General features: G+C 43.3%; 1 protein-coding gene across 6 annotated transcripts in view; it reads left to right on the top strand.

The window, feature by feature from the left end:
• PLCE1 (phospholipase C epsilon 1) overlaps positions 1-16,500 on the top strand; it is a 316,408-nt gene that overhangs the window by 236,535 nt on the left and 63,373 nt on the right. For all 6 annotated transcript variants that reach the window (XR_014326723.1, XM_082854106.1, XM_082854109.1 and 3 more), the window contains exons 5-8: positions 489-634; positions 6,744-7,002; positions 9,115-9,320; positions 12,502-13,177. Coding sequence is in view for 5 of the 6 variants with exons in the window: in XM_082854106.1 (XP_082710232.1) it covers positions 489-634; positions 6,744-7,002; positions 9,115-9,320; positions 12,502-13,177 (1,287 nt within the window). In the remaining variant the exon portion in view is untranslated. The remainder of the gene's footprint in view (positions 1-488; positions 635-6,743; positions 7,003-9,114; positions 9,321-12,501; positions 13,178-16,500) is intronic.

The following is a 16,500-nucleotide window of genomic DNA, read 5'->3' as shown; positions in this document are numbered from 1 at the left end:
TATGAAGTGCTATATTGGTTCTATTTTTTAGTCATTTGAGGAGCATAATAGATAATGTTTTTGTGAAAGACAGTTCAAAAAAATTTTTTTTCATTTAATATTACACATTTTATTAATTGACAAATGGACTTTCATTTATGGGCTAAGTGCATTGATTGCATTTATTCTTGCTCTTTTGGTCAAATACATTTAAATCATAGTTATCCTTAGGCCTTGTTTTCTTATGGTCTCATGGAATTTTATAGCTGAAAAGAGATTGTATAAATTACCTTTCAGCCTCATTTTAAAGATGAAGCTGAAGAATACAGAGAGGTTAATTCCATTGCAAAGCAGTGATGGAGCTAGAGCTTCAATTCAGTCTCTTGGCTGGGTCCTTCATTTCCTAATACTAAACTGACTTTTTAAAAAAAAACATTTTTCTTATGGAAAAGTATGTATCAAGCTTCCAGCGCGTGGTTTCAGTGGACGCCCCCCTCTGCATTCTGCAGGTGAGCTCCTGGGTGACATGGCTGATCCTCACGGCGGGCTCCATGGAGGAGAAGCGGGAAGTCTTCTCGTATTTGGTGCACGTGGCCAAATGCTGCTGGAACATGGGCAACTACAACGCCGTCATGGAGTTCTTGGCCGGCCTCAGGTATGGGCGTTGGGGAATATGGTTTTCTGGGGGGTTTCCTCTTAGCAGCTGCATGGCACTGAATTAATTGTCTGGGTAACCATATTTACCCAAACCAGACAATTAGTCGTGATTATTTGGGGGAAGTAACCTCTGCTGGCACCACAATCCGTGTCCCTCAAAGAGGCTGCAGAATTCAGAAGTCACGATCCTAATTCACTGGGTCTGCTCTGATCCCATGCTCTTGGCCAAGCTAAGTATCTGATTGCATAACTCCGTCAACCCCATCACTGACCTGTCTCTTCCCCTGCCTGCCCTGTAAGCCCCACTGTTACCTATCTCTTCCCAGCTCTGCCTTACGAATTACCCCAGCACTATAAGCTCCCAACTACTGACTGCCCTTAAAAATAACAGTGGTCACCAGTGATAATAAACATTGAATAATGTTAGCTCTCATTTTTATTGAACACTTACTATGTGTCAAGCATTGGACTAAGCATGTTCTATGCATTAAATCTTTTAATTCTCAGAACAGTTTTTGAGGTAGATACTATTATTATTCCCACACCATACAAAAGAAGAAACTTCTAACTAAGGTAAGAAGAAATTAAGTCATTCACCCAAGGTCACCTGGCATGGCTGGGATGTGACTGCAGGCCACCTTGAGTTCAGAGTCCGTGCCCTTAACCTCTGTGATATCCTGCTCTTACGCCTTCTCCATCAAGCTAATAATAAGATCACCATTCTGCCAATAAAGCCTCCTGCCTTGTTCCGTTTCAGCTTCGGTTACCTTGCACAAAGTAGCTGCTTCTCACTCTTGCAGGTGAAAGTGTGGTGTGAAGGAGATGAGTATGAATGGTCGAATGAGAATAGCAGAGAATCAAATCCTGGCTCCCCCCACCCCCGAATAGCTGTGTGATCTGGGCAAGTTACTTGACTTCACTGAGCCTCAGTTTCTTCATCTGTAAATGGGGACAATAATGAAAAGCACCTACCCCTTTACATAGGATTTAATGTGATAATGTAAAGTGTTGAGTATGTGTGTCTGGCATGTAGTAAGGCTCCAGAAAGAGGACCTGTGATTGCTGTTGTTGTTGTCTGAGATTCACCTTCCCATTGAGGGTTCTATAAATCTATAGATAGATCTATAAATAGATCTTGCTTCATAACACTTCGAGGTTTTTCTTTGATTCTCCAGGCCCTACATAGGGATTCAGGGTTGGGGGTGGAGGGGAAAATTCTGAGTTGGAAATTTTTCTGTCCTTTTGAACTTTCTCAACTAAGAATAAACTCAAATGATCATGTCATTGGCATTTAAAATGGTCACACAAATGCACCAAGCATAGCTCGAAAGGAGGAAAAATACTGGGAGAATAGGAGAGTTTATTCAGATGACTCGGTTCTCTTTGTGATAAATTTTCTACAAAGAATTTGTGTTACTTTTCTTAAAAAAAAAGAATGATCATATTATGATAAAATAGTTCTATTTTAATGGTGCTTATCCTCTGTATTTGACTGGCAAACTGGTGCAGGCTGTTGTCTGGGGACTCCACGTCTTCTCTTCGGGATGTCACTGTCCTCACAGCTTGGCAGCTGTCTCCCTCCGCAGTGAGTGATCCAAAAGAACAAGGCTGCAGTACCTTTTGTGTCCTGGCCTCAGGAGTGATACACTGTCACTTCTGCCATATTGGACTGGTCACATAGGACCAGCACTGATTCATTATGTGTGGGGACCACACTGCAGGAGGACGCGTGGATCTTTGGAGGTTGGCTGCCACATACCATGTATTAGAGCAGGGGTCTCCAACCGATAGTGGTCCATGGCCTGTTAGGAACTGGACCGCACAGCAGGAGGTGAGTGACAGGTGAGCGAGAGAAGCTTCATCTGTATTTACAGCTACTCCCCATCGCTCACATTACCACCTGAGCTCCACCTCCTGTGAGATCAGTGGCGGCATTAGATTCTCATAGGAGCTCAAACCCTACTGTGAACTGCACATGCAAGGGATCTAGGTTGCGCACTCCTTATGCGAATCTAATGCCTGATGATTTGAGGTGGAGCTGAGACAGTGACGCTAGCGCTGGGGAGCGGCTACAAATACAGATTATCATTAGCAAAGAGGTTTGACTACACAGAGACTATAATAAGTCAATTGCTTGCAGACTCATAGCAAAACCCCATTAGTGAGTGGCAAGTGACAGTTAAGCTGCATCTTATGGAGTAGACTGAACATAAGCCACATAATTCAGGTGTCACTGTCTCCCATCACCCCCAGATGGGACCATCTAGTTGCAGGAAAACAAGCTCAGGGCTCCCACTGATTCTGCATTATGGTGAGTTGTATAATTATTTCATTATATATTACAGTGTAATAATAATAGAAAAAAAGTACAGAGTAAACGTAATGTGCGTGAATCATCCCGAAACCATCCCCCCCCCCACCTGTGTTCCGTGGAAAAATTGTCTTCCACGAAACCAGTCTCTGGTGCCAAAAAAGTTGGGGACCGCTCTATTAGAGACTCTCTTGATACAAGAATGGCCTCAGAATGACCCGTGGAGGCCTTGGGTGAATGGGACTTTTAGACCCAACTTAGTTTGAATTCAAAATCCAAGAAGTCCATAGAGTCAGGTAACTCTTTCTTAGGTGAGGAATAACCCCAAACGAGCTAACCTCACCACTGATTCCTGGGCACCCCAGACCCACTGCTACCTAGTTTCATGCTCCTATATTTGGCTTAAAACTGAACTGATCTTTACAAATAGATGGATAAAAGTACCAAGTTTAGTAGCTCTTCAGCTGGAACAATATATACAGGAGGTAATTTGCTAGCTGTCCTTATGATGGAATGATCGTGGAGGAAGAGCTCATGTGTGTACTTTCAGGTTTGAAAATATTTAGATTACAGGTAATTGAACTACACCAAGATAACTGAAAGTTTTTTATTTTTAAAACGATTAGATGAAAAGGGGGCGCTTACTGTTAAGTGACTGCTTTTCTGTATACTTTATACATTTTGCTTCCTCAAACTAAATTCTCAGCTGTTTACAGGAAACAATTAGAAGTACAAAGATTTACATATAACAAGATTTACTCAATTTTAATGTCAATATAAAATAACCCAAGTGTCAACTACACTTCAGTTTTAAAATAATAAAATAACCCAAATGAACAACAATAGAAAAATGAGGGAAATAACATGATGCAGTCATACAATGGAATATTATTTAGCCACCAAAAATTATGTTTATAAAACATTTTTAATATCACTGGAAAACAAGTAACATAAAATACGTAAAACTACGTGGGAACAAAGCGGTCTATACTTAATAACCTCAGCAATATTTATACAACAAAATTTATTAAATGTTTAGACCAGAGAGACACAAATACAACAAATACTGGAAGGAAATATACCTAATGTTGTCTGTGGGTGGAAGAACTACGGGTGGATTTTCTATATTTTTGGTATTTTCCAGGTCGTCTACGATGGGCATCTACTACCTTTATAATCATAAAAAGAAATAGAGGTTTTTTAAAAGTGTCAATTCTCAATCTAACAAAAACTCATTTGATCTTTACTGAGGTTTGTCTTTTGCCCCCCAGGGTACTATGACGGCTCCATTACTCACGGAAAGAAGGATGATTAAATAATGAGAACCAAATCTCATTCATGTATTCACTTCATTTATTTAAACCTCTACTCCATGGCCCCAAAAGGACTCTCACCACCTTATAAGGAACTGGTTGTAGAACAAGCTGAACTTAGTGGGGTGAAATCAGGAGACAATTTTATTTTTCTGACCTCACTGTCTTTCAAACCTGCCAGTTGGCTCTCCTTCCCCTAACTCTGGGTCGTGTCTCTGGGGACGTTGTGTCTTTCCCCGTCACTTCTGTAGTTAATAAGCAGTCTCATTCACCTACGCCCATGAGCGTGAATGAACCTGAGAATCGTACGGCAATGCCACAAAAGCAGGTTGCCTGAGAGTTACCTACAGCGTGACACCGTTTGTATGAAGTTTAAAAATGCACAAACAATTCTACAAACTGCTTAGCGATATCTGCGTGTGTTGGGAAAGTATCAGGAATTGTAAGGGAAGGAGAGCACTAAAGTCGCAGTTGTGGTCCCCTGTGGTGAGAGAGGGAGGAGGATATGCTCATGGAGGAATCCATTGGGGCCTCAATCATATTATTAATGCTTTATTTTTTTAAACTGAGAGGGTGATGTGTGGGTGTTTGTCGTGTTGTGCTTCTTTATGTCTTTTGGATATCTTAGATATTACATAATGATCTTTTAATCCAGTCTGATATAAATCAAAACTTCAACTTCTCATTTAAAGCTTCACTCTTTCCCCAATTTTGCAGCCCAACCAGTCTCAGAAAGCTGCGGGAGTGTGGGAAGATATGGTTTATCTTTTCTCTCCCTCTCCCTCCAACTCAGAGTCCCTGCAGAAGAAATGGGCAGGAGAGGAGAGGAGAAGGGTGGAGGGGTAAAGGGAGCCCGTGTTACTTGACTGGGGCAGCGGTGATCTGGCCTTGGAGCCCCCACTGAGAACCATGAGGGGTGGTTTCAGGGTTACTTCCTAGTTACCTGCCTTAACTTCACCCACTGTCCCATAGCCACCTCCCTGGACCGTTGCCTGGTAAGGGGCAGTGCACCTCTGGCTGACTACTCAGTCCTCCCCGCTACAGTGTCTAGTTCTGGAAGTCCTACCCTCACAGACTCTTTCCACTAAGGTCACCTCACCGGCAGGCCTTTCAAGATAACTCAGGCCCCACTGACTCTCAGAGTCCATTCCTGACTCACAGAAACACCCAGCGCTTTGCCCGCCCAGAGTCTGCAAATGCGAGCCACGCCCGCTGGAACCTTCTTCCTCATGCTGCCATCAGGCAGCTCAAGGCAGCCTCTCATCGTTAGACTTCCCCAAGCAAATCACACACCAGTCAGTCTCTGACCCACAGACTGCCGGGACACGGATCAGCCTCTCCATGGAGTTCCCTTGAAGCCCCTGCACTTGGGTGATTTCCTCCTTCTCACATATGGTGCCCTGACAGCCCTCTCCAAAGGAGCGTTCCCTACATGGCTGCTCAGACCCAGTTCCTCTGCTGATGGAGGGTGGGAGACCTCTGAGGGCAGAGCAGTTTGGGTCTCCTGGTGCCAATCCACTGCCTCTCCTTAGAAGGTGGGGTTCAATGTCAGCTGTTGTTCTCAGCAGCAATTTCAAAGTAGGAAAAATCTCATTTAACATCCTTTTCTGCAAATAATACTTTAAGATAATGTCCCTCAAGACAGGCCAGTGACTTAATGTCAAAGCTGGATTCAGTAGAAGCAATTCAACAGAAGAGGTCAAAACAGGCTTCGTGGGTATCTGCGGGACTGGCCTAATCCAATAACATTTAAAAGATCAAGAGGAGTGGATGGAACACATTTTCTGCAGGCGATCCTCCATAAATACCTGTAGAAACCATATTACCCAGGAAGTTTCCCTTTTGGGAAATCAGAAAAACTCAAACTTAAGTTCAGTGCCCACCTTCCGAAATTAACTCCTCCTACACGTGTGTGTTCGTTTTTTGGCTGCATTGGGTCTTTGTTGCTGCGCGCTGGCTTTCTCTAGTTGCGGCGAGCTGGGGCCACTCTTCGTTGAGGTGCGCAGGCTTCTCATTGCAATGGCTTCTCTTGTTGTGGAGCATGGGCTTGCAGGCACGTGGGCATTAGTAGTTGCAGCACGCAGCCTCAGTAGATGCAGCACGCGGGCCCTAGAGCACGTGGGCTTCAGTAGTTGCAGCGCGTGGGCTCAGTAGTTGTGGCACACAGGCTTAGTTGCTCCGCGGCATGTGGGACCTTCCCGGACCAGGGATTGAACCCGTGTCCCCTGCATTAGCAGGCAGATTCTAAACCACTGCACCACCAGGGAAGTCCCCACATGTATTTTTGTATGTATCTGTCCTATTTAATGTTGTGTTTCAATTTATTAAAGTAATATTCACATCATTTGGGGAATCCTAAATAAATATTAAAACAGAAAGAAAACATGAAATAAAATGAATTTTGTATGGAATTTAGGCTATTTCATGTAAATTATATTATTTCTCCTTCAGTCTAAAAACAAATTGTCATTGACTTGTAATAGGTCAAGAAAAGTTTTAAAAATGTGGCAGTTTATGGACCAATCTGACCTGGAGACGATGAGAAGCCTGAAGGACGCCATGGCCCAGCATGAATCTTCCTGCGAGTACAGGAAGGTGGTGACTCGGGCGCTGCACATCCCCGGCTGTAAGGTGGTTCCGTTCTGCGGGGTGTTTCTGAAGGAGCTCTGTGAGGTGCTTGATGGAGCCTCTGGCCTCATGAAGCTTTGCCCGAGGTACAATTCCCAAGAAGAAACTCTAGAGGTGAGGCCTTTCAAAATCCTCATGGTCTGGTGAGTCGTTGTTGCCGCCTGGCTTGTCACTCACTAAAGCCAGAAGAGAGACCTTTCTGAGCCCAGGGTTATCAGTTGTCACTGTTGTGTTGGGTAATAGGTCCTTGAACGTTCCAGAGAAAAGAATGCCAACTAACGCTGTTGGGGTTTAGTATTAAGTTAGCTTCAATGGGGCGGTGTGAAAGTACAAGTGCAAATGGGTATTGTTTCCTGATTTTTTTTTAAAGGTTGATGGGGTTTTCTTCTCTCTTATTGGGTGGGAATGTCTGGGTGCAGGGGATACGAGAAGTCAAGCGATAGTGGTAACTTTTCTGGATCAGTGGAAGAAAAACTGAAGGGAAGTCAATACTGCCTTCCTTTCCTCCTTTGTGGGAATCTGGTACGTCTTCTAAGGACGAGCTCTGGGCTCCTGATCGCACTGCCTCCGTTCCCCCCAGCCCATTGCTTCTCATTCCTGACCCCCAGCATGGAGAAGACCACAGAGCTTGGACACAGAGCATTGGGCATTGGAGAGAAGAGCATTGAGAAATGGAAGAAGATATGGAAATCTCTTATATAGTGTTTAGAAACGATAGAAGGGACTAAAAGGGGGGAACTTTACAGAGAATTTTGAGGAGTCCCATACCTGGAAGTCCCACACCGAAATCTAGAGTCATTCTCACCATGGTGACAGCACCCACTGCTGACCTTACACACACACACTCTCACACTCACACACAGCCCTTCTCAGTGGCAGTGGGAAAACTGCAGCCTCTTCCAGGTCACCTGGGAACAAAAGCATTGCCTGGTATCAGGGAGACTTGGAACCTCTGACAGGTGCCGGCAGCACTACTGGCTTGCATCTCCCTGGCTTATGAGGGAGGGATAAAGTGCAAGAAATGGAGGGGAAAGCTTAAAGCAAGCCCCCCAAAGCTGCACCCACACCGCCTCCCTCATGTCTCAGAAGGCAGGAACACCCTATCTCATGGCCTAGCTGCCCCTCTTGTTACCGACCAGGGTTCTTGGCCTTCCCCAGCCAATAGAAATTGACTAGAGGCCAGACAAGAAATTCAGGCAAGGCTTTATTGGGGCCCCTGCTGCAGCTCCCTGAGCGGGAGTGGGGAGAGCTTGTTCCTTATATGGGGTGAGGGTAGGCATGTGTCCAGGGGTCGGTCCAGACGGGTGGCTTAGGTGTTTTGCCAACCCCTCTCTTGGTGCTGTGTGCATGGGGCATGCTCAGTACCCTGCTTTTGCTCCCCACTCTTCAAAAGTGGCAGTTGGGTTTTTTTGGTCTCTTTGTATCTTTTGGGTCTAGAATTTGCCCCAACTGTGCATGCATCCGGTTATTTTTAGTCCTGTACAGTTTCTTTGCATTTTGTTGCTGGAGGAGAGGTGTGTCCAGGTGCAAGCACTGCAGCACTGCAGCAAAGGGTCCCCGGTCCCAGCACTGCAGCAAAGGGTCCCCTGTCCCAGCACTGCAGCAAAGGGTCCCAGGTCCCATCACTGCAGCAAAGGGTCCCAGGTCCCAGCAAAGGGTCCTAGGTCCCAGCCTGTCTCACTCTGACTTCTGATGGGAGAAACTTCCTGATCACAAATACAGACAATAAGAGCTTATAAACCAGCAGGAAGCCTCTGTGTTATACCGTAAGATGTATGGGAAATAAATAAAGCAAAATGTCCCCCTTTCTGCATCATTTCCTTGGGCCCCAGTAATTTTATCCAGTTCCATAGAATAATACACTTTTGTCATGGTTTTTCTCAATTTCACTACAAGGATAAAATAACCCTGTCCTTCCTCTGTAAAGTGGCTAATCTTCTCCCTAGGGAACCCTTGAAATAATATTGCTTTTTATGTTGTAAATTCAAAGTGGAGTGTTGATTCCTAGCGGGACTAATGTTGTCTTAGTGGAAACAAGAGTGACTTTTGGTATTTCATGCGGTGAAAGGAAAAAAATGTTTTTCCTGGAGGTTTTCTTTCCCCCAGTAAAATAGGCACAAATGCCATTATTTATGACTGTTACGATTTCGTTTCCCTAGCTAAGTAGGTTATTTAGATGTAGTATGTGAAGTTGCAATCACAAATCCTCAATATATTTTTCTGTAGTTTGTAGCCGATTATAGTGGACAAGATAATTTCTTACAACGAGTGGGACAGAATGGCTTAAAGAATTCAGAGAAGGAGTCCACCGTCAACAGCATCTTTCAGATCATCAGAAGCTGCAGTCGAAGTCTGGAGACAGAAGAGGAGGACAGCCCCAGTGAGGGGAGCAGCGCTAGGAAAAATTCCTTGAAGGATAAAGCCCGATGGCAGTAAGTTTTACATTTTAAAAATTGGGATGCTCGGGCTTCCCTGGTGGCGCAGTGGTTGAGAGTCCACCTGCCGGTGCAGGGGACACGGGTTCGTGCCCCGGTCCGGGAAGATCCCACATGCCGCAAAGCGGCTGGGCCCGTGAGCCATGGCCGCTGAGCCTGTGTGTCTGGAGCCTGTGCTCCGCAGCGGGAGAGGCCACAACAGTGAGAGGCCCGCGTACCGCAAAAAAAAAAAGTGCATAAAAAAGAGTGGATTTGCACCTAGCACCCAAATTTTGATTTCTAATAACATTTTTCAGTGAAAGAAAGCAAAGCTTCTTGGAGAAATGGCTGATTCTAGGACTGGGACAGGAAATACACAGGATGAGCCTGGAGCATCTTGTGCCAAAAACTAAAGAAGTGCTGAGAAAAAAAAAAACAAAATAATGAGGTTATGTCAAAGAACTACAAGAGCCGACTGAAAGAGCTCCCGATTGCCAACTGGAACTATTTGAGCAACAAAATAAAGTAGTATTAGATTATAACCCAAAGTATTATATAAATATTCATGAGTCCATATACGTAAATGATAAACAAACAAACAAACAGGGGAGAAGAGACAAATCTCCCATGCAGAAGAATTCCAAATAACTTATGCATGCACTCCACCCTCTACAAGGTAGAGCAGAATTCCTTAAGTGTGGGCTGCACGCAGTGAATTCCTTCCAAAGATTACAGTGTAGAAAGGAGTTCTTTTTTTTTTTAAAGTAACTTTGCAGTGGACATGACCAGCACTACCTCAGCCAGGTCGACATCAACAGAGTAAGTCGTGTTGATAGTATGTTCCCTGAATATGGTGTGATGAAAATGGCACTCTACCTCTGTGGTCTTCCTCCCCAGAACCCAGAGCCCCAGAATAATTATGAGAAAATTAGAAAATTATCAGGCAAATTCTAATTGATGGTCATTCTACAAAATGCCTGACCACTGCTCCTCAAAACTGTCGAGACCATCAAAAACAAGGAAAGTCTGAGAAACTGAGAAAGTCTGAGAAACATAAAGAAATATGATGGTTAAATGAAATACGGATTCCTGGATGGAATCCTGGAACAGAAAAGGCAAATGGGTAAAAAACTAAGGAAATCTAAACAGAGTATAGACTTTAATAAATAATAATGTATCACAGTATTGGTTCATGAATTGTGTCAAATATACCACCCTTAATGTAAGATGTTAATAATAGGGAAAACTGGATGTGGGGTATACTGTCTTTGCAATTTCTCTACAAATCTAGAACTATTCTAAAATTAAATTTTTTTTTAAAAAAAGCTAATGTTTTTGAATAGTTTCAAGTGAATGCATGTGTAACTACCACCCAGAGTGAAAACATTGTCAGCACCCACAAACCCCTTGTTTCCCTTCTCAATTATGTCACCACCTCTCTCCCTAAAGAAAAGTTCACTGCTGTGATTGTATGGTAGTACATCCTGCTTTTCTTTATAATTTTATCACTATTGTGTCTCTCTAAACAATATAGTATAGTTTTCCCTGGTTTTGAAATTTATATTAATGTAATCATACAGTATATATGCCTGCATGTCTTGCTTAAGATTTGTCCATGTTGTTGCAGGCAGCCAGCCATTGCATGTTCATTTTCATTGCTGTGCAGGATTGTGTTGTATGAATTACTTCAAATTTTATTTATACATTTTATTGTTGCTGGTCATTTGGGTTGTTTCCAGTGTTTCCAGTGTGGGTGATTTGAAAAGGATATTCTGACCATCAGGTTTGTGAGATCCCTTGTGGATTTCTTTTCTTTCTTAAGAATATCTATTTATGTGGGGCAAGGAAGAAGAAGCTCTTGCTGTTTGAAAGCAGTAGTGGGATCTTGCTCAGGGACCAGGATCTAGCCTGAGAGTCCGAGAAGCCCAGGGCTGCTGTTTGCCTTGCCAAGAGGCAGTCGGCTGCCCAACTGCCTCAAGATGATGGGAACATTCCTTCCCAGGGATGTATGGACCTAACTCCTTCTCAATTTTATCCACCACTTTACTGGTGATATCTATGGATCAAACAGCAGAAAGCTTGATCTTAGTAACAATTCCTCATGCTTCGAAGAGAATGAGTCTCTCTTAGGCATGTTCCTACCAAGTGGCCAAATAGAAAGGAGGCAATAAAGGCTCCCTTGCCTTCCCCCTAAGATCCTTCTGGCCCTGGTAATCCAGGTTCCTGACTCAGGGAAGGCAACGTGCTAAACTGTCCAAGCAGACAAGTCCTTGATGTGCACGTGTGCACACACAGGCGCACACACGCATACAGTGAAAATCTAAGGTTGAGTCAGGGAGGGCTGCTCTTGCTCATCTGGTACCGTGACAGTATTTCCCAATGAGTGCCTTTGAACTAATTGTATTTTATTTTTAGCAGAGGCACTTCGCAGGCCCACTTATTAAGTCGTGTTTTGCCTATTTTAGCCCCATTGTATTTTGTTATGATCAAGTAGAAGGCAACGCACCTAGTAATGAATAGCCCAGGCTAAAGGGTCAGACAGACCAGAATCCTGCCTTGGGTAGGTCTCTTCTGAGTTGGGTAACCTGGAGCAGTTACTCATCCCTTCTGAACCTCAGTTTCCCCATAGGTTAAAAAAAAAATAAGAAAACTTACTTTGCAAGTAGGTCAAATAAAGTGCAAAAATGTATGTATTTAACACAGTTCCTGACACAAAAGGAAAAACTAATAAATAATGAAGATTATCGTTGTTTACATTAAAAATGCAATAGCTGGGGACTTCCCTGGCGGTCCAGTGGTTAAGACTTCGCCTTCCAATGCAGAGGGTGTGGGTTCAATCCCTGGTCAGGCAGCTAAGATCCCACATGCCTCGCAGCCAAAAAACCAAAATATAAAACAGAAGAATAGTGTAACAAATTCAATAAAGACTTTAAAAATGGTCCACATCAAAAAAAATCTTTAAAAATGCAGTAACTGATCTAGTAGTTCCTTTCTTTAAGCCTTTGGTCAGACATATTGTTAAATATAAGGTTTTCAAATACAGCTAAAAAAATTACTCTGTGACTTTTAGCATTTTATAGTTTCTGTGCTAATTTGAATTCATAGTGGAATTAAAAATGGTGTCCAGTGTCAGTGAAAGCTTTTTGTTGTTCTCACTTCTGATTATAAGACAGACCAACCTTGTATCCCTGTTTATCAGGTTTATAATTGGAGATTTGTTGGATTCTGAAAATGACATCTTTGAGGAGCCCCAAGAATGCGACCCTCACGGAACAGAAGAGCCACAGAAGGCCTTTGACCATGGGACAGAGCTCATCCCGTGGTACGTGCTGTCCATCCAAGCTGATGTGCACCAGTTCCTGCTGCAGGGGGCCACGGTCATCCACTATGACCAGGACATGCACCTCTCTGCCCGCTGCTTCCTCCAGCTTCAGCCTGACAATAGCACCTTGACCTGGATAAAGCCCACCACTGCTTCCCCAGCCAGTGCTAAAGCAAAACTTGGTGTGCTTAGTAACACATCCGATCCTGGCAAATTCCCATTACTGGGCAATGCTGGATTAAGTGGCCTGGCAGAGGGGGTCTTGGATATGTTTTCAGCAAAGGCTGTGTACATGGGACACCCTAGCATTGATATACACACTGTGTGTGTCCAGAACAAACTGAGTAACATGTCTCTCTCAGAGACTGGTGTGACACTGCTCTACGGGCTTCAGACCACGGACAATAGATTATTGCACTTTGTGGCACCAAAGCACACAGCTAAAATGCTCTTCAGTGGATTGTTGGAACTCACGAGAGCTGTGAGAAAGATGAGGAAGTTCCCTGACCAAAGACAGCAGTGGCTGCGGAAACAATACGTCAGCCTCTACCAGGTAAGGGGTACAGCCTTCCCTCTCTCCTCAGTGGTGTAATTCTCCAGATATAATTGTTATAAAGACACACTGGACAACTAGACCACCAAAGTTCATTCTCCCAGCTCTGTCACTTCCTACCTGAGTGATGTGGAACAGCCTTTATTTAAGTCTCTGTGCCTCAGTTTCTCATCTATGAAGTGAGAATAATAATGATACCTATTCATAGGGTGACTGTGGGCTTTAACTGAGGTAATATGTGTAAAGCCATAATGTAAATTCATAGGTATAAAGAATAGTGTCTGGCTCATAGTAGGTCCTATTATTATTTTGTACGAAAACAGTGACTGTGGTCATTGTACGTCTCACATCTGGAAAGAAACAAGTTAATATAAGCATTTTCACTTACTCAAAGTGAAAATGGAAATCATTGTATATGAATGCTTTTATTATTAATTAGGGACTAGCTGATACATTGGAAACCTTCACTTTGGAAATTGAAATCCTGTTTCATCTTCTAATGTGCTCCGTGACCCTAGGAGGGTTATTTAACTTGCTGTGTATTGCTGCTGAACTGTAGGACTTTTAAGGTTAAAAGAAACTTTCCCAAATGTGAGATAAACTCATACCTAGAGTTCTTCCAAACCAGATTTGTAGTGGCAGCAGCTCTTAGGAGGCGGTTTCTCACAGTCGCAGGTTAAACTGAGCGAGTTTTTCATTAACCCTAAATTATCAGGTACTTTGACACTCCAGCTAAGGGTGGTAGGAGGCCTGGGCTGAGTGAGGTGGTGAGAAGAGACACAGGCATAACCAGAGTAGCACACTTGTGGAGGAAGGAGGGCAGAGATTGCTCGGAAACTGAGTCATAAACCCCACTACAAGGTGACACTGTTAGTGGTGTTGTCAAATGAGTTGTACAAAGTATTCCGTTTTTCTTTGCTATGCTTTTCTGTCTATTGGGGACGGGGGGAATTATCTTTTCTACTAGTGTCACAGAACAAATAGAAGTATGATTTAAATTACTCAAATGACTGATTTCATGCACTTTTCACAGTGCTAACATGTTTCTGACAAGTAAAAACATCTTCCTGTCTGGAATGTTAGTAGAGGCACATATAGGACCCCTTCTTTCCCCTTTTCCCACATCCATGCAGTACTTATGATAGAGATGATATCCTGAATAACTAACTTGATTAATGACTTAATAAGCACATAGACCTATACACACGATTATGCTGCACTGCGCAAAGCCAGTTTTAGTTAACTCATCTAAAATGGAAACCAAAATACCTGCTTCCTGTCTGTTCCACAGGGAGCTCTCAGTGCTGCCAGCTGCTTGGAAGAAAGGTCTTCAGGAGCTATTATCAATATTGATTTTCTTTTTTTTTTCATAAATTTATTTATTTATTTGTTTATATTTATTTATTATATTTGTTTATATATTTGTATATATTTTATTTGTTTATATTTATATTTGTTTATATGCATTGGGTCTTTGTTGCTGCACGTGAGCTTTCTCTAGTTGCAGTGAGTGGGGACTGCTCTTCGTTGCGGTGCACAGACTTCTCATTGCAGTGGCTTCTCTTGTTGCAGAGCACGGGCTCTAGGCGCGCAGGCTCAGTAGCTGTGGCTCGCGGGCTCTACAGCGCAGGCTCAGTAGTTGTGGCACATGGGCTCAGTTGCTCTGCAGCATGTGGGATCCTCCCCGACCAGGGCTCAAACCAGTGTCCCCTGCATTGGCAGGCAGATTCTTAACCACTGCGCCACCAGGGAAGTCCCTTGATTTTCAATTACAGTCATTTCTCAGCCTTCTAGAATCATGAAAATCCATTCAAGCTGGGCATAAACCAAAATCTTTGGGCTCAATTACAATCACTGTCACAAAGCCTATGTGGTTTATTTGCTCCATTTGTTTCCCTCCCCATGTTATAGCATAAAGTAACTGAATTAACATATAAGGTCTACTTAGTTTCTCATTTAACCTGGCAACCTTCAGTTTGTGCTGAAGAAGGCACCAGCTGAGACCATGAACAATGGTCTGATGAGAAGAGGTAAGAGCAGAGACAGAGGAAATGACTTGGAGCACAGTTGCAAACACAGCTACACCCCTTCCTATCTCCCAGCCCCCACCGCTCCACCCCGTGTGGAACCAAGTCATCACAGTGTAACAGCAAAATAGCTCCAATATACCTCAGTCACTTCTGAACACACAGGTGACATTATTCCTCAAAACAATGTACTACATGAGCTGCCTAGGACAAGCAACAGTCTTAGACACTCAAGATTTCTTTCTTTCTTTCTTTCTTTTAAAGTGAAAAAGGTCAACGGACTACTCATTTTCCCATCAAATAGACCAGTTCCCAAATGGTCTCAGGAAACATCAAAAAGATGCTAATTTCGTACTTGGAGAACAAAAGGTCAAACAGGCATCATGCTAAATAAATGCCCCGCTTGTCTGACTTATAATACGACTTAGCACATTTAAAGCTCTGAGAAGTCTCAGAGTACAACCGAAACCTACTTAAATGTATCTATAAAGTAAAGAAATGTATGAAAAGTCTTGATTTCTTCCAAACTTCTGTTAACAGCCCTGTAAGTGTATCTGTTTATCCCCAGTTTGGGAAGAGCTTATATAGAAAATAATCTTTCTGACGTAAGAGTCCTTTTGTGTGATGAATGTTTGCACGGTTACTTGCAAATATAAGTATTTTAGTACTAGTAAATGTAAATTGATCTAATGGCAATAGTAGCAGGAGATAAAGCAAAAGACAAGAAGAAATAGTGACATTTGTAATGAAGCCTAGGAATACAGGAAAGTAAAAGAAAGTAAACTCTGGGCTTCCCTGGTGGCGCAGTGGTTGAGAGTCCGCCTGCCGATGCAGGGGACACGGGTTCGTGCCCCGGTCCGGGAAGATCCCAGATGCCGCGGAGCGGCTGTGCCCGTGAGCCATGGCCGCTGAGCCTGCGCGTCCAGAGCCTGTTGCTCCGCAGCGGGAGAGGCCACAACTGTGAGAGGCCCGCGTTCCGCACAAAAAAAAAAAAAAAAAAAAAAAAAAAAAAAGTAAACTCTGCTGAGATTCCGTGTGGGGTGTGGAGGAAAGGCTGGTATCATGAGCTTTGGCTCAAGGTTATCATGGGCAGAGCTTGGGAACTCATATACTTGGAAAGATCTCTGGGAAGCTGAGAAGGTTATACACAGGATTATCAGTAAACTTCTTTGATTGTAAGCAACAGAAACAGATTCTGGCTATCTTTAAGGGAAAAAATGGGATCTATTTAAAGAATTAGATTAGTTTCACAGTCTTTAAGATATCATATGCAAAGATTTGCTGGGTTAAAAGTGC

Source organism: Leucopleurus acutus (assembly GCF_964270905.1).
Source record: "Leucopleurus acutus genome assembly, chromosome: 14".
Taxonomy (NCBI): domain Eukaryota; kingdom Metazoa; phylum Chordata; class Mammalia; order Artiodactyla; family Delphinidae; genus Leucopleurus; species Leucopleurus acutus.
This window is presented reverse-complemented; position numbering and strand designations above follow the sequence as displayed.